Genomic DNA, 18,709 nt, shown 5'->3' with positions numbered 1-18,709 from the left:
TTCTCATTTATTTCTAGAAATGTTAGATATAACTTAAAATTTGTTATTTAACTCCCCTAGAGAGGCAAATAATTGACTTCTAAACTTATTCTTTGAAAATCTCCAAAGACAGAGATGATGTTCTAAGGAGACCCTCTTCACTATGAATCACTCTAAAATCTGTATTTTCTCAGTCCTAATAATATTATGAAGACATATGAAGATATTCTATCTGAAAACATAACAATATAAGCACCCCATTACATGTAGAAACATCACAGTCGAGATCTCCCCACTTTAAACTAAATTGGAACTACCTTATGGAACATTGTATTCTCTTTTTCCTTCTCTCTGACTGGCTGCTACAGGAAGATAAGTTTTTATTATTTGTCATACATATGCTTTAGAATTACAATGCAGAATTATGTCCAACCTTTAGACTTAGAACAATTTGTTTAAAAATTGTGGAAAAACTCAAAACATTCTAAGATCAAATCTGGACTCCACAGTTATTGGCAAGATCATACTGAGGGAACTGCCTTAACTTCTCTGAATTTCAGTTTTCTTATATAAAATGGGACTAACTAAATAAGATAACAGATGTTAACATACTGTAAAGGTGAAGATTATGTTCTTTGTGGTTAGTTAGAACCAACTAGTTCTGTAGTTTTGGATGAGTTGTTTAATACCTGAAGGAGTCAGTTAAATGGTGGTCTTAATTTAAAAATTTAGCTAAAATATTAAATGGCAGTAATAGTATCTACTTCTTAGGCTGTTATGCATGGAGCACGGTATTATTATTCAAAATGTATTAATCAAAAATGTATTCAATAAATGTTCTCTTTCATCCTTCTGTATGAGGAAAATAGTGCTAATTAAATTTCAGAATTAATTCTTCTGGAAAAATATAATACCTTATTAAAAATGCATGGGAATCAAGAACATTTAGAGCATCATGTGATCATGTGTAAGTGCTCTGTGATCACACTAGAAAAAACAAGTCAATGTTCTTAATTTCTCCCATTGCCCCAAGGAAGCAGAACATCTTTCCACCCTGAGGAAGGTGTAGAGTGCAAGAGCAGCGAGCAGAGGTGAATTCTACCCATTCATCCTTGTGGAAGCACATGCAATTCGAGAAGATGAAGTGAGGAAGTTCATGCAGTACCTGGTCATCTCAGAGTCAGGGAGCAGGCCTAGGTGGTAGTGGGGGTAGGGAGCTGAGAGAAGGAAGCTTTTGTCACACTCAACAGGGGAATAGTGCCTGGGAGAAGCAGGCTTATCGCACAGTTTGTTCACAGTGCTGTAAACAGGTTCCGGAGGCCTGGTGATACAAGAGGCAGACAAAGAGATGCATGGTTAGCACACACACTAAACAACTGTGCAACTAGCAGCATTTCACCATACTCAAAAGTGAACAACCCAAACAATGCCATGGGCTTCATCAGGCCTGTGTTAAGAGTCTCTTTAGGAAACAGGTTCTCGGCTTAGGAATTAGAACTTTGGCTGACATGTGGCATGACTAAAATCCATGTGTCAGATACCTCAGTAGCGTCATAATCATCCTTTAAATGCTATATCTTTTTGGATAAGCCAGTCTGAAATGCCAGACTTTGGGATTCTCTGGCACGGCTCCTCCTTAAACTTGAATCTCATCTTTTTTTTTTTTCTTTTCTTAATTTTATTTATTTTTTATACAGCACGTACTTATTAGTTATCCATTTTATACATATTAGTGTATACACGTCAATCCCAATCTCCCAATTCATCACACACACACACCCCCCAATTTCCCCCCTTGTTGAATCTCATCTTAAATGTGAACTTCAGAGACCTTCTCTGACCACTTTGGCCAGGACACCCTGTTATTTTTCACAGCACCTATTCATACTTCATAATATTTTTTCTCGGCATGAAATAATTTTTTGTTTATTTTAAATTTTTATCGTCACTCTCACTACACCATAAATTCTATGAGGAGAGAGACTACGTTTATTTTGTTAACCACTTAAAATACAGTGGGGCACACAGTACATATTCTATTAACTATTTGTTGACTGCATGTATGAATGAATAAATGAATACAACTTCCCACATTTATATTGCTTTTGTTTTTTTTTTTGGTGCCTTGGGGGGGTTGGCCTTACCCAGGAATCTAATAGGTTATATGACCTGAGTGGTTCCTCCAAATATTTATTCATAGTTTGTCCTCCAATAATTGACTTCAGAAAGTTTTCTACAAAGAGGATAATCATTTTAGTAAAATTTCTATTAAGTGAATTCATCTAGGGATACTGTAACATTATCTAAAATAGCAACATTTTTATAGCTGCTATTTACAAACATGCATAGTATGACTGGGTAAAATTTTCTACAATTTTTGGTCAAAGATCCATGTAAAAACAAAGTCCTTGGTTATCAAAAAAATTTTTTCACAACTCTATTCCCCACTTTTTAAACACATGGTCTGAAATTACTACCAATACCTTTCCATTAAGGTAAGAATGGAAAGATTGGAACTTAAAAGGAAGTACTACTGGCAGTCTGGGCCATGGACCCAGGAAGGGTAGGCTTAGCCGGGAAGGTAAGGAGCATGTCAGGAAACCAGGCGATACCCATGAGGTCATACCCAGGGGAGGCAGATAGCACCCCTAGGGGCCACAAGACACCAGAGGCAGGAAGTGGTGGCCACATGCCTGAACAAAGGCACAGGAAGCGTAGGTGGTGAACTCAGTGAGGGCACAGTCTGTGTTTCTGTAGCCCTAGCCCCCAACATGGCCCCTAATGTATAATAGGTGCTCAGTCAGTGCTTCCTGAACTGACTGAGGATGGAGAACAGGGAAGAAAGGAGGATAAACAAAGCATTAAAAACAAACTACCTAATTTATAATATTACTGTGGCCAATCATGGCTTAGACATACTGTGTAGAGACTTGGATTCTTCTCTAACACAAAGCTTTCCACCACGTGGAAAGAGATTCCTTGATCTGTTTATTTTGTATAACACAGTAGAAGGGCTGAGGAGTAGGTAGGAGGAATCCGGAGGCCTATTTTGTCCTCCAGAATAACTATCTCAGGGGTAAAATGAAGTACTTTGGCTTGTTCTATCCCAGTGGCTAACCCTGTAATATTTACAAGAAGAATTAAAGGTTTTTTAAATAAAAGAGCCAGACTTTTTTCTTACATTAGGGAATCTATCCTTAGGGAAGACAAGTGCTCCATTTTTAAAAAAATCTAGTAAGATTGTAAATTTCTGTTTATCAATTCTACATACACATAATTTATAATGGTAAACACCAGCCCTTAAAAAAGGCAGCTGCAAAATCATTCTTAAAAAGTTTTTTTTTAAATCAGTTTTTATAAGTAATTCACACTGTGGGAAGTAATGTAAAAGGAAAGATACTTTTAGTTAGCCACTGAAACACATCTTTTAAAATGGATTGACTATTGTTTGGGGGGAGGGGGTCTGTTTTTGCTTTGTTGATATAATCAGCTTTATGAAGATTAATGTACATTTCCCATAGTTTTAGAGACAGAAAGACTCATGATTCTGGTTAAAGTTGCCTTGGGAGATCACAGTCTTATTTGTACCTAAAATGTGTTGTCTACACAAAAATTCAGCTTGGAAAAAGCTTTGTATTAATAGGCTGCATAAATATGAATTAAATAAGAAATGAAGAGGCATGCATGAGCTCTATGGGAATTATTCTGGGTAGGTTATCACAAGAGACCTGCTATTATTCTCCAGTTTTTCCATGCTGAAATAGAGCCACTGTGGCAGAGATGGCTGGATTGCTGCCCAAACATTAATTTTTCCTATTTCTTATTTCTTATCCTTTTTTCTTATTAATAGATATCAACTTTTTCATTGGGCACTTTTCCTGTAATAAAGACTTTATTTCTCAGCCTTGTAGATGGATGTGGTTGTGGGACTCCTGAGATGGCTGCTTAAAGGGAAGCTAATTTAGCTGAGACCCCTGCAATTTTATTCTATCCCACATCCTCCCTCTGCTGACCTGGAACCCAGATATGATGGTTGGAGCTTCAACAGTCACACTGGACCATGAAGCAACCTTGAGAATGAAGGCAAACAATACAGATTGTAGAGCATAATGGTGGAGCTTGTGTCACTGATGACATGGTGTGATACTATACCACCTCTGGACTACCTACTCTGGATATCTTCTTTGTATAAAAATAAACTATCTTGTTTAAGCGAGTATAATTTTTTTGTTATATAAATAAGACTTAATATTAACAGATATACTCCTACAAAATGTAAGACTGATCATCTAATACAAAGAAATAATTACAGATAGGGCCTACCATAAAGTACTAATACATTTAACTCTATCAGAAGTCCAAATAACACTTTCTTTGTACAGAGAAAAATTTAAATGTTACTTTCTGACTATATAATTTAGAACCCCTGGCTGTTTAGAGAACCCACTGAATCTTTATTAAAAAAAATACATATATAAAACGGTAGCTGAAGTGTCCATCGACAGATGATTGGATAAAGAAGATGTGGCACATATGTACAGTGGAATATTACTCAGCCATAAAAAGAAATGAAATTGAGTTATTTGTAGTGAGGTGGATGAACCTAGAGTCTGTCATACAGAGTGAAGTAAGTCAGAAAGAGAAAAACAAATACTGTATGCTAACACATATATATGGAATCTAAAAAAAAAAAAAAAAGGTTCTGAAGAACCTAGGGGCCGGACAGGAATAAAGACGCAGACCTACTAGAGAATGGACTTGAGGACACGGGGAGGGGGAAGGGTAAGCTGGGACGAAATGAGAGAGTGGCATGGACATATATACACTACCAAATATAAAATAGCTAGCTAGTGGGAAGCAGCCGCAAAGCACAGGGAGATCAGCTCAGTGCTTTGTGACCACCTAGAGGGGTGGGATAGGGAGGGTGGGAGGGAGACACAAGAGGGAGGAGATATGGGGATATATGTATATGTATAGCTGATGTGCTTTGTTATAAAGCAGAAACTAATACACCAGTGTAAAGCAATTATACTCCAATAAAGATGTTAAAAAAAAAAAAGGTAGCTGATCTAAACTGCCAGCACAGGTTCTAAGAATAAAGGAATCAATGACTTCCTTGAGGCCATAAAACATTGTCATGGTGATGTCATTTCAGTAACATTGTACTTTCTGCCTAAAGAGCTTATTCAATTTTCTCAGTCTGATGTTGTCTCCACAGACCAAGAAAATGATGTTACCAATTTTCTTCTAGTCTTACCTTAGTAGCACTATATTTTGAGACAAATTATCAGAATCAAAGCTGGCTAATACATACATACCTTAAGAAAAAAAAAATCCTACCTGTATTGTACTCATCTAAATTAGGGAAAACATTTTAGTCTCTGAGCTCTACAATAAATTCAAGACAAAAAAAAAAAAAAAAATGAGGCCCAGCACACTGTTCAGTGCTGAACTTGTGAGCCTTTTACCTAAATTTTTTGGAACCATTTTATGACCATAATATTATTTCACAACTCACATATTTAAAAGATTTGGTGTTTGGGGCAGGCTTAAATATATTGGATTTTAGAAAGTCACTTCCAGATTGTTTCACAGTGGATTGATTCTTTGCTTAAGCTTAATTACTCTTTTTTTTTTTTTTTTTTTTTTGCAGTACGCGGGCCTCTCACTGTTGTGGCCTCTCCTGTTGCGGAGCACAGGCTCCAGACGCACAGGCTCAGCGGCCATGGCTCACGGGCCCAGCCGCTCTGCGGCACGTGGGATCCTCCCGGACCGGGGCACGAACCCGTGTCCCCTGCATCGGCAGGCGGACTCTCAACCACTGCGCCACCAGGGAAGCCCCATAAGCTTAATTACTCTTGATTCAAAGTTTTATCAAAGTCAATCAAAAGAGATACAGCTACTCATATTGCAGGCTTATTTTTACCTATCACTCAGCTTTGATTCCTTTTCTGTTTTTTTGCATGTTATTTTGTACAGTCACTGGCTAAAGAGTAGACATATCAAATCCAGTGTCTTTTCTTGATTGTGAGAACACTTGATATCTCAGAAGATGGGTAGATGAAAAAACACCAAAACATAACAAAACACTTGACAGGCTTGACAAAGACTTCTTGAAACACTGAGAAAGTCCTCATGCAACCAAACAACTAAATTAAAAATATCAGCGAGAATCTCCTTTTATGTGACATAAAAATGGGGTTCACATTTGAAGGTTTCTGTCTGCTAGCTTTATTACAGTCCTAGAATTCTATTATGTGTTACGTACTATACCAGCCACAGTAAAATAACCAGTAACTACTACTACTGTCTGAACATAGGAAATAACACATAGTAGGTACTTTAGAAATGTCTCTTTGAATGAATGGATGGAGATGTATATCTGTAGGTATAGATATATATTTTTTTATAAACATTCTCCACTGAGAGAAATGAAAAAAGACTTCTGGCATTTTCAAGAAGCCCTAAGCTATTCTGAATCGCCTAACTAGGTTTAAAATTTTTAGACCATCATTAACTACAGGTTAGATGACAGAAGGACAGAAACTCCAAAATTGTCAGGAACTGACAGGTTTTTTTCTTTAAAAAAATTTTTTTTAATGATCTCAGATTACTTCTTTATTTCAATACTAGGAACTGATAGCTTTAAATACTTGGTGTGCACAGTTTATCAACTCCCAGAGGGATGGGCTTCATATATGTGCAAGTCTGGCCACAGCAATGCCTGCTCTCACTTCCTGTGAGAGTCACCCCACAAGCTCGGGGCCCCTCAAAGGCTTCTCAGCCTTGAGTTCCATAAAGCCTAATGCCAGCAGACAGCATTCTTAGTATTTCCCTGCAGTTATATTCTCTGTGACCTCTCTGCCAGACAGACAAGAAACACCAATTTATGAGCTGTCATGGGGATCTGGGTGGCAAGAACAGATGTCACCATCACTTCCAATGTATGCAGCAAAGAAGTGTCACAGGGAAAGCCAGACACAATTGAAAGGGCCTGTTTATCCCATTGCAAACCTCCAGAGTAGCCTAGGTCAGAAGGTAATGAATATGGAAATCCAATCCAAGGTACCTACTGGCTCTCTTCATTTTGTGGATGCCCCCAGAAGGGGGGAAAGGTAGTTAGAGATTAGTATAATCTCTAAGTGAATTTATAAACAAATCATTTATCTAGCTGTCCACTTATCAGGGGCCATAGATAAATGGCTTTGCAGTCTCCAGTGCTGAGCCATCAGCATTTATTTGCATATCTATGGGTTTATAATTGCAGGCTCTTATAGCATATAATTAGCACACCCTGGCCCTTGGTGATCTTTCTTTTCTCGGAACACCATTAGCACTTGCTATTTGTTCTGCTTTCTGGGGGCAGTTTCAATTGCTAGTCCACAATGCTGGTGTATTAGAGGCAGGTGCTTCACCTAACCCTATTCTAAGGAAAATTACCTTGCCTGCAACTGCTCCTTCCCATTTGCTCCACTTGACTCCAACCCAACTCAGTGCCCTCCCTAGCCAAAGCTGCTTGGACCAGGACTGGACCCCTGACTCTGCAACCATGGCTTGTACGGTAGTGCTCAAAAAAGTCAACGCCAATTAGATACTCCTATGGAAAGTAAATAAAGGAGCAGAAAATAATTGTAAACTGGTAGCAGAAGGGAAAGATGCAGACAGGTAGAGGGTAGCTGTATCTGTGTCCATTAATTTAGAGCACCAAATTTTGTTGTGAAAAGTATCTAGCAGTTTCTTGAATCCAAAATAATGGTCTGGGTTCATTTTTTAAGGGGGCTATTAAGGCTCATGCTACTGAACTCTGCTGGTTCCCATATGACATTAGTTGTATAATGAAACTCAACTATCACATCCTACCGTATTTCCTTACTGGAGCTTAGGTCAGATCTTTTGTTTGCAATCAAAAGAGTGAAAATAAAACAGGTACTTTGTTTTCATTGTCCTTTTCAGATCACCTCAATTAGACTATGCCACTCAAAAATAAAAGACAAATGCTTGAACCTGAGACCTATACCATGCTGATCCTGTCTTTAAAATTTTGTTCACTTTGCATTACTTTTATTTTCTAAAATACTGTATTAAGATATTATTATCTAAATTACTGAGTTTTCTGGTACCCCCTTAAATTTTGCACTTAACCTGTGTGTTTTACTTGCCACACCCTAACTCCCAGCCCTGTACCAGAGATGAGTTAAATACAGTGACGATGATGACAGTGATGGTGATTGTAAATACTCATCTGTATGGCACCTGAAGATAGGAGGTCAAAGGAATATGACTCGTTTCTCTTAGAGGTACAGGAAGAGTGACGCACCTTACTGAGCTTTCCATGTCTCCATTAAAGGTACTGCTCTCAAAGTCCTCAGGCCATCTCAGGCAGGGTTCTCACCTCATTACACTGTCATATTTGGTACACTGGGCTTTTTCCTTCTCTAGACTATTAACTCATAGAGGATCAGGACCAAATCTCATTTATCTTTGTTTCTCCATAGCTTCCATGAGCATAAGAAGGTATGAATGAAGCACTGTCATAGAAAAGGACTAGAGCTGTAATAAAAAAACATGATCAGTACTTTTAATTCTCTCTTCCTGAGCTACAACTAAAAGGAAGAGCCTAAAATTGCAGTAGGAAGGATTTGGGTTATGTATTTGTATGCCTTTGACCATAAATCTCTCTGTCATATAGACTGAGATGGATAAATATGTATACCATTCAGTTTCCCCAACCCTCATCCTGCTGTGACCTTCCTTGGCTGCCCTAAATGGGCAGGGAGCATCCAGCCTCATGCACTACATTAGCAGGACATAGACCCAAACTGCCTTAATGATGGCAGTTGGTTGGCCGAGGGCTTGGATGCCTAAGCATCTAGAATATTGCCTGATGTAATCTGGAGAAAAAGATTTTTAAACCTTAAAAGCGTGCCTCATATTCTTCTTTATAAATAATACATTACTTTTTGAGCAAAGGATTTGGAGAAGGAATTATAAGAGGATTGAATTTCAGGCCTGGGCTAATAGGTCTTAAGCACAGAATTTTGGGAAGCCTAAAAGTAATTAGGGGATAAAAGAGAATGTCGGATCAAGGAGTGAACTATGTGGCTCAACACATGAATTTGACATTATAATGATAAGGATTAAGGAAGAGGCTGATTTCTCTTACACTTTAAGCAGAAAAGTGTTAGCCATTTGGCGAAGGTACTATCAGGAACTTAAAGTCTGATATAGAGAGATCTGGAGAACAGATTGGTCTAGATGAATTGTAAGAGCCCATTCATCCCCTTAATTCTAGTATCATCAGATTGGGCCCCCAAAGACTTCTACCACTGGGGCCCTTGGAGTAGACGCCTATTTGTACCACACTCATGTAACTTTTCCAAAACTTAGCTTCCCCATTTTAATGATACTAAAAAACCTTCTTTGTAGACCAGCAAAGTTGTGAATTGTAAAATTCTACACAGAAGTAAATTATTATGAAGCAGTGTGGTGAGTGCAAAGAAACAGAGCTAGGTTTGGATTCTGGTTCTCCAAATTCTACCCTGTGTGAACTGCTGTTTCTTCACTTCTCTCAGCCTCAGCATCCTCATTTGTAAAGTGGGCACAGCAATATCAGCCTGAGGGTAGCTGTGAGAAATAGAGGAAGAATGCATATAAAGCACCGAGCTCAGTTCATAGCACTCACTGCGACCTCATCAAACAGCAGCCATATTATCTCGATTATTACCCTCAGGCACTCATACTGCAGAGAAGCAAAGCCTCTGAGAATGTTGCTCTCACTTTATTATAATGTGTAAGAAGGTAACAATCAGTGGTTTTCAGTATCACAAAAGGCACTGGCTAATAGTGCCTTCTAAAGGTTCACTTTTGCTCCTGATTGTAAAGGCAATTGATCCTGTATCAGAGCCACGTGAGGGTGATGCTCACTTTCTCTGATCTCCTCAATTATTTTCTTTGCCTTTAATAAGATATCATCCCCAACTCTAACCCCACATTTATACCTGCACCTTCATAATGATTTGCTTTCCTGTGTGGCTCACAGCTGTGGTGTCATAGCAAACTGTTGGGCCATAAGTAATTTGTTATTAATAATAGTCTATGTACCATAATCTATAAATATTTACTTTTTAAAAACAGAAATTAGGACGGATTCCCCATTTTCTCTATATAAACATCACTCTCAGTTATATTTTGCTATGTTTGCTTATTGAGGAGAGAAATGGCAGACCACTTAAAGTCATTTTAAAAGTTTTGCATTATTAAGTGTTTTATTTCCTCAAAAGAATGTTTGGGTTTCAGCAAAATTGGCCCCTTTTATGACAGTGGGTTATAAATGGTTCATGAATGTTTTATTGGAATAAGATGTTGAAAGTCGATGACCTTGACAATGGTGACTATTAACAGGCATATTTCCAAAGAGCGTAGGAATCACAGTACTGTGGTATTGGGTGAATGTGTCCAGCTACAATAGTATTTTTGTGGCATTCTGAAAGATGTTGAAACAAATATAATCTAAGACACCAGATCAGTATGGCCAGAACAAGGCCTTTGAGACATGGATTTGAATTGTTGGAGGAACGTTTAATATGTCCTGTTGTAGTGTTTAAACTCTTTAATTCTTTGTAAACCTACTTTTAAAGATTAAAAAAACTTTTTAACTGACCTCATGGGATAAAATATAAATCTACAGAAAAAAATCAGGTTAATAGTTACATAGCATCTTGATGGAAAAGAAAATATTAAGCATATGATAAATAGAAGAAATCACATAAAAGATGAGAGATTTGGCTACATAAAATGTACAACCACTGAAGTAAATAAAACCTTATAAACAAGAAACAAGCTGGGGAAACATCTACTCAAATATATTTATCAATATTTTAAAGACGTTCCTACAGCTCAATAAGAAAAAACACAAACTTTCAATAGAAAATAGAAGCTGCTAGTGCCCAATCACAAAAGAGGAAATAAAAATGACAAATAGACACACAAATATAAATGTTTAATCTCAGCATGAATAAAAATAATACAAATTAAATGATACTCCCCCTTTGCCTGTTTAAAAATAATAAAGGATTTTCAAATCGATAAATCATAATTTAGTTGTGGTACGGTAAGACAGACACTCATATTGCTGGTGCTATGAAGTGTAAAACCCCCTTAAAACATCTCAAGAAAGCAATTTGGCAAAATATTTCAGGAGTTTTAGAAATAATCCTGCCCTTTGTTTCAGCAATTCTACCTCCTGTGTGCAATCTTAAGAAGAGAAAAAAAAAATTGAATAAAGGCTTCCACAGAAAGTCTTTGTGGTTTGTTATAAGAGCAAAACACAAAAAAAGGAAACAATCAAAATAGATAAAGGTATAGAATATAAGATATATCCCCATGTTTAGTTATTAAAGTTAATATTCATGAAAAATTTTAATGATACAGGAAAATATTTTATTGGAGTACAAAATTATATATGGGGCTGTCAGGGAGTGGGAAGTGAGAACACCTAATTCTCTTACCACTTGGGAAAGAGATTTGAACTAAGATGTGAAAGAAACCACAGGGGAAAGTAGGCTTCAGGTGCAGGGCGGGGGTGGGATGAAAGAGGGCTTTCTAGGAAGTGGTAATACACAGCTTGTGCAAAGTTAAAGGGGAATCTGAAAACAAGCCCCATTTAGGGAATTTGTTAAAGGCTTGAGTAGGAGACAGACTTGAGAAGATGGGCAGGTCCTGTGTACAACTATAATATTCAAAGGCGATGGGAAGCCATGGAGATTAGTGGGCACTGAATGCAATTAAATGAGTTTAATCATTTTGACAGTTCATTTGCATATTTATTCATTCACTTCATAAATATTTACCAAAGGCCTACTCTGTACCAGGCCCAGAGAGAGGTACTAGATATATATAGATTAGTGAATAAGATAAAATGTTCCCGCTGTCATTGAGCAAACTTTTTTTGGCAAGGAAATTTGATTGCAAGGAACAGTGACTTATTTGAGCTACTTCAAGTAGTAGGACATATGCACAGGGGAACTCAGAAAAAGCTGAACTGGCAGAGATGAGGAAGGGTGAGATCCGATGAGCTGGATCTTTATTCCAGAGCTTTCCCTTCAAGATGACACCTTTCCTCTCTGTGCTATTTCTTTCTTCTCTCTCTACTCACCACTTTTGTTAACTGATAGTTTAGAAATGAGATACTCTCTACCTCACAGTTTCTGCTTGCTCTTAGCTTATGCTTTCTAATAACATCAACTTGCATATGACTCATGATGGACCCTCTGGCCTCCTTTACATCATTAACTATTAGCTTCTCCTTTCACTTATAGTTGCTCACTTGGCCTACTTTTCAATGAAAAATTCTTAAGAGAGAATTTGATAGACCTAGTTCACTTTTTTTGAGTAAAGCACATTATTGGTCACTGGCTAGCTTCTAAATTGGCCTCCTTTGGGTCAAGTACACACTCAGTCCATTCAGGTCTGGCTGGGGGGTGAGCCACCCGATCCTTTTGGGTTTGCCCTTTTGGCAGAGGTGTAGGTGGGGCACAACCGTTTGAGGTAAGCTAGGCATCCCACTGGTATTCTAAGGTTTGGTCTGTGGAGTAACTACACACATCTTCATATTCTCAGCCAGGTCTGTTCAAAGATGGTATAAAGAAAGCAAAACCATTCCTTTGGGAGAAAAATTTGGAAACAACAAAAGAGTTTGAACAATAGAAAAATATGGGGAACATCACAATCCCCCCTGCCTCCAATAAGGTCCAAAGCTTAATATCTCACTAGGGTTTCTCTCTGTTTATCATGGTATTAAAACATAATATTACAAAACAAAAACTCTACCTCTACAGCAATAATTTTCTTTCCTCAGAGGCTCCAAGATGATTTCTATCTGTAACGCTGCAACTAAAGGTTTCTAAATCAGATAAGGTCTCGAGTTTTAAAATTCATGCCTACATATGAATTTCTGAATATGTTTAGCTAAATCATATCTTCTAAAACAGAATGCGATATGTTAATTCAACTATATACTTCTGTATCGAGTTTACATTATTAATACTGACTCTAGGGGAGAAAACCCCTTATGCCTTTAACTGAATGAAAGCTCAGGTGGAGTATAAGAGCAGCTCCCTTGTAGGAAAGATAATGTTCAAATATATGCTCTACTTAATCAACAGGAAGCATGAACTGGCTTTAACCAAATCCCTTAAATGGGTTTCTTTTCTGTCCTTTAGGAAATGGTACATTTTCCTCTATTTCATGCAGCTGTTGTCATTTACTCTTCCGGGTCTGTTATTGCCGGCAGGTTATGAAGACTGTCTAGTAGCCAGGAAGGAAGGATAAGACCTCCATAAGAACAAAAGATTGCTATCACACTGCCTTGCTCTCTTTCCAGAGGATTGCACTTCTAAAATCGGATGAAGAGATAGCCTGAGGTCATAAGTTATCTTGAGCTGATAGTTCACATCCAACTAAAATTCACATTGATTGGTCCTTTCTTCCAACCATATATTTTAGGAAGTTCCGGTGAATGTATGTATAACTTGTTCCTGGTTTCTAGCAGGGTCTCAATCCTACTTTCTCCATAAAGCCTCTGAAGTTTATGGAGGCGGATTGCAGATTTTTCTCTCTTCAAAACTCCTATATAGTGTATTCTTTATGATTGCTTGGTTTTGTACTCTGAGTATTTTAAATAATAATAACAAAAACAACATCATCAACATCTACTTACAAATACCTCAGGAACTTACTGTGAGGCGGGCATTGTGCTACATATGCTTTATATATCATATATTATGTAATTTACCCAATAATTCTAAGGCATATATAATACTATTATCTGCAAGACTTAGCAGTACCTTGCCTCTCCTCACAGAGCTGACCTGTTAGTGGTAGGGATGGGCTTTGAATCCAGGTCGCCTGTCTGCAAAGCCTGGGTATGTAACCATTATGTTTTATTTTAAAAAATTCTCTGTCTAGCATATACTTTCCCTCAAGGGTCTAATTATATTTCTTGGTCATCCTGGTAATTATAGCTCCTATTTTAAAGGCAGTAGAGAATAGAACAAAGAGAGCAAGCTGTGAGTCTGACTGTCTAGATTCAAGTTCCAGCCTCATTACTTAGAAACCATGTGATCTTGGGCAATTTGTTTACCTCTGTGCCTCGGTTTCTTCTCTTGTGATCAGGAATAGTGCCTACCTCTTAGGGCCTGATGAATATTAGACGAAATGATGCTTGAATAGGACTTAGCACAGCGCCTGACTGGCACTTAGTAAATGTCATGATTGCCACAGACATTTAAACAAGAAATCTGGCAGTCGGGTACCCAGTTTATACATCCATCTTTAGTCCCTTTTGTGGATGTGAATTCATTCTTAAGAGTTGATTTCCTCTTATGATGACAAAACCATGTTTCTGGCCATGCTTAAGATTGCCAGATTTAGCAAATAAAAATACAGGATGCTCAGTTAAATGTGAATCTCAGGTAAATAATGAATCATTTTTAATATAAATATGCTAGTATTGCATAGGACATATTTATACTGAAAACTCCTCATTGTTTATCATAGTTGAAATCCAGTGTTTAAATTCAAATTTAAATGGGCATCATTATTTTATCTGGCAGCCAGATGGCCCTTTGACTTGCAAGCTCTCCACTGTGTTGCCAGTATTCCGCCTTCCAGCATATACATTCACACTGTGGTATAATTTAATTGTTTACTCTGAGTCCCATTTTGGTTTGCTGCATTTTTTTAAGTCAGCAAATGTTCTTAATTTATTTTTGTATTCCCAGTGTTCAATGCTATATCTCTATACCTATGCCCGAATTCATATCTATACTCAAATCTACACATAAGCTGGAGACAGATAATATTTAAATAAAAATTTGATCTAGATCATATTACATATATTATTATGCAGTTGTTTTTATTTAAAAATTTTAAATTGTATATTAGACATCCTTCCAAGTCAGTACACATAGCACCATCTACCTTTTCTCTAATAGCTGCAAAGACCTTCTTTATACATCAGTGGCAGTGGTATAAACTGCTGAATTTATGACCCAGAAATCCCACTTCCAGGAATGTGTCCTACAAAATTGAGTACAATAGGTATACACAGAATGTCATGGTTACAAAGTCTGTCAAAGCAAAACACTGGAAAAAACATGTATGGTCATCAGTATTGAAGGGACACATAAGTATTAAAAACATTGCCATGGAAGCAGATTTGGTGACATGAAAAGATATTCACAACATATTATTAAATGAAGAATGCAGGCTAAAATAGTATATATACAGTTTAATCCAATTTTTGTAAATGATAAAAAACATAAAGTATGATCTCAATTTTATATAATAGATACTGAGAAAAAAAGAGTCTGGAAGCATATGTCAGGGAATTTACTGAATATCATGTCTGGGAAATACATCTACATAAAATTTTTATTTTCTCTCAATATTGCATGTTTTCTAAATAACTTTTAAATGATATTAAAAATTGTTTATCATATAAGCTGAGAGATAAAAAGCCATAAATCTGCATATGTAGTATGAGGCCAATTCTGTGAGAGGTATATCTCTATGCATATATGTAAGTTTGGAAAAGTCATTGAAACATTAACAGTGCTTTCTCTGAGTGGTAGAATTATAGGCAATGTTGATTTCTTATTTTCCCATATTTTAAAATTATTTTAAAAAATTTTCTTTTATTCCAGAGGACTATTAGAGATTTGTATTGGGTATTGTTCAATTCAGCCCCAAAGATCTACATATTCTCAAACAACAGAAATGGAAAATATACATTTTCCCATTATAGGGCTAATTTTTATTTAATAATGAGTAACTTTTATTTCTGTATGATGTATAGGTACTAACAAGTTATTATAAGAGTGGTAATGTAGCATTATGAAAACTGGTTATGACTAACAGCATGGCTTAATGGATATCACTATATTTGTTATTTAACTTTGTCAGAATCTCATATGTCTTGAGTTATACAAATATATTCAATATTAAGACAATTACACCGAGAATCCGTCCCCATCCTCAAGCCAATGAACTTGCTGCTGGGACTCTGGCTGGACCTCCCCCTGCTTTGCACTCCTTGTCCATAAATACAGCCCATCCCTAATCCTCAAGGGACTCACTGGAGCTGGTTCACAGCATGTGTTTCTTAATTGCAGTTCCTCCACTATTCCTGAATAAACTCAATTTCTGGTCATTTGAAAAAAAATAAAATAAAATAAAAACACTTGAAAAAAAAGATTACAGTTAAGATTTAGTCTACTTCAGGGAAATTATGTGCTAACTAGGATCCTTTTATAGAAATGATGACAATTAAAACACATTTACAGCAACTGTAGTCTTTTTACTAATGCATCTACTCATTCATTTAACATATACTTACACACTTAGAAACCATACAGGGAGGCTATGGACATGGTGGAAAGAACATGAGCTTTCAGACTACAAAATCTGGGTTTGAATTCTGTTCTTCTACTTACTTAGCTGTGTGACTCTGGGGAAATTACTTAAATTGAATCTTGGCTGCCTTATCTAGAAAATGCTTTACCTTAAGCCTTACCTTATAGGATTGCTAGGAGATTAAATGAGATGCACTATACAAAGCCTTAAATAATCACTGCCATATGGTAGAAGCTCAATAAATAACTATATTTGTGTCCTATTTTTATGTATGAATCTAGATGATGTGGAAGATAAAAATCCGATCCAACATAGATTCTTCTCTCAAGCATCACTTTGTCTTAGAGAGATGATATGTGTATGCGTGTGCGTGTGCGTGTTTAATCAAATAAGGCTAAAACCAGCTACATGTGATGGGGGGGGAAGGATAGACTGTCTTGGGAATTCAAATGAAGAGGAAATGATATCCTGCAGAAAGAAGTAGGAAGAATCTTATGAAGAGGCATCATTGGAGCTGGGACGAGAAAAATGGATAGTATTTGGACATGTGAAAATAAAGATGGCAATGGCTAAGGGAAGCATATGTTTGGTCGAGTATTGCAAGAGCAGTCAGGGAGGCTGGTAAAGCTAGTTAGTTATCTGGTTGAGCTGGTTGGAGCATGGGGGCACGAAGGGGAAAAGTGGAAGATATGTCTGAAAATATGGCAATGCACAGCATATGAACCCATTTATAGCAGAGTATCTATTTTAATAGACAAAATAAACTCCCTCAAATCTTGGGGTTAGGTATATTTGAAGAATTTTATGAATATTTAATATTCTAGGTGGTAACACATTTTAGTGAAACACAAACCGAGTTTGAGTCCCAACTCTCCTACCTATCAGCTGTGCAGATTTAGTCAAGTTACCTCATCTTTCTGATTTTCAGTTCTGCACAATTGTGATAGATAGTACATGACAGGATATTGTGAAAATAAACAGAAAAAAAGTATCTAAATGACTTATCAGAATGCTTGACATTGGCAGAACTCAGCCAATATTAATTGTATTCCCCACAGTCACCAGACTATTCTCATCATTTCCCAAACCTCCCCTCCCTCCCTGCCAAACACATTTTTGGGATAATCATACCGATGGACCTCTTGTTCATGCTCTGAGGAATTTTAAATAAGAGATCTCTCCTTGTATGCTGTTGGCCAAGGTATTTCCAGCAGGCTGAGTAAGAGCACAAAACACCCAGAGGGATGAGATAATTGGCATTGAAGTCCATCTGCAAAGAGGACTCCTGGCCAATAAGGAGGATCTAGACAAGACTGCTTCTTTTGGGAAATCCCAACTAGACCAGTACATCCAATGGAAGCAAAAGCTGCTTTTAAATGAACTACTGAAATGAAGATACAGCAGTGAAACCGGATGGAGGAGATTTTTCTTTTTCTTTTTAAGATTATCAGTAGAGTGGAGGCTTCCATCTACCATATCTAACCAATCTGGAAGAGATTCAGGAGAAGGGAGAAAATTTAGAATGATACATTCTGATCACAACTAAGATGGATATCATGCAGCAAAACTACATGAGGGTCATAATAAAGAAACAGACAGTGAAAAGTAATGGTCAGAGTATCAAAGAGCCAGTGGACTTCATAGGTTTTCAGTTTAGTTCAGGACACCTCAGTGCCAGCAAGGTGGAATGCAGAATATAGAGCTTAAAAGTCATTCCATAATCTTCTCTTTTGTCTTCATATGAAATATTCTGTAAAATCTACATGACTTTCCTGAGCTTTGGAATTGAATTTTGAGCTTTGGAATTGAATTTTGGGGATGGGGGGCAGGGAAGGAAAATGGTTGAATATAAGTTTATTATTAATAGCAGAGAATCCCTATTTCTCAGTCACTGTTTGGTCACGTACATCACCACCTTTAATCCTCATAGCAACAGACTTTCACAGTGGATATTACCTATAGTTTTTGGATAAGGAAACTGAGGCTCAGAGAGGATAAGGTGGTACCAATGAGGGAGTGGTCAAAACGTGATTTGAAGGCAGGTCCCTCTGACTCCAATGTTCACTATGCAATATTTCACTGAAGGATACTAAGTGGGAAAATGTAAAGCAAAATAAGAATTGCCAACAGTGTATGTGGTAGTTGTCTGCATTGTTGAATCTCTTGTGTCCACTGAAGCATCTAGATCAATGGGTTCCTATAAGAAGCTTGTAGTTACACACAAGAGACTCAAGGTATTTAGGTGGCAATCTAATAGGGGTATGGAAATTGGATTAGAAATCTCAATTCACCTCCCCACAGCCTCTAATTTCTTGCC

The 18,709-nt window shown here is 37.2% G+C and overlaps 1 protein-coding gene across 19 annotated transcripts in view; it reads right to left on the bottom strand.

Moving 5' to 3' along the window:
- DLG2 (discs large MAGUK scaffold protein 2) overlaps nucleotides 1-18,709 on the bottom strand; it is a gene marked incomplete at its 5' end in the record, with an annotated part of 2,112,028 nt that overhangs the window by 483,493 nt on the left and 1,609,826 nt on the right. For 15 of the 19 annotated variants that reach the window (XM_079707355.1, XM_079707356.1, XM_079707361.1 and 12 more), the window contains one exon: nucleotides 1,145-1,300. The exons of the other annotated variants lie outside the window; for them this stretch is intronic. In XM_079707355.1, coding sequence (XP_079563481.1) covers nucleotides 1,145-1,300 — 156 coding nt within the window. The remainder of the gene's footprint in view (nucleotides 1-1,144; nucleotides 1,301-18,709) is intronic. 19 annotated transcript variants of the gene reach the window in all.

The sequence above is a fragment of the Hyperoodon ampullatus genome (genome assembly GCF_949752795.1).
Source record: "Hyperoodon ampullatus genome assembly, chromosome: 7".
In the NCBI taxonomy this organism is placed as follows: domain Eukaryota; kingdom Metazoa; phylum Chordata; class Mammalia; order Artiodactyla; family Ziphiidae; genus Hyperoodon; species Hyperoodon ampullatus.
The sequence above is the reverse complement of the archived record's forward strand: the minus strand, read 5'-3'. Positions and strand labels throughout refer to the sequence as shown.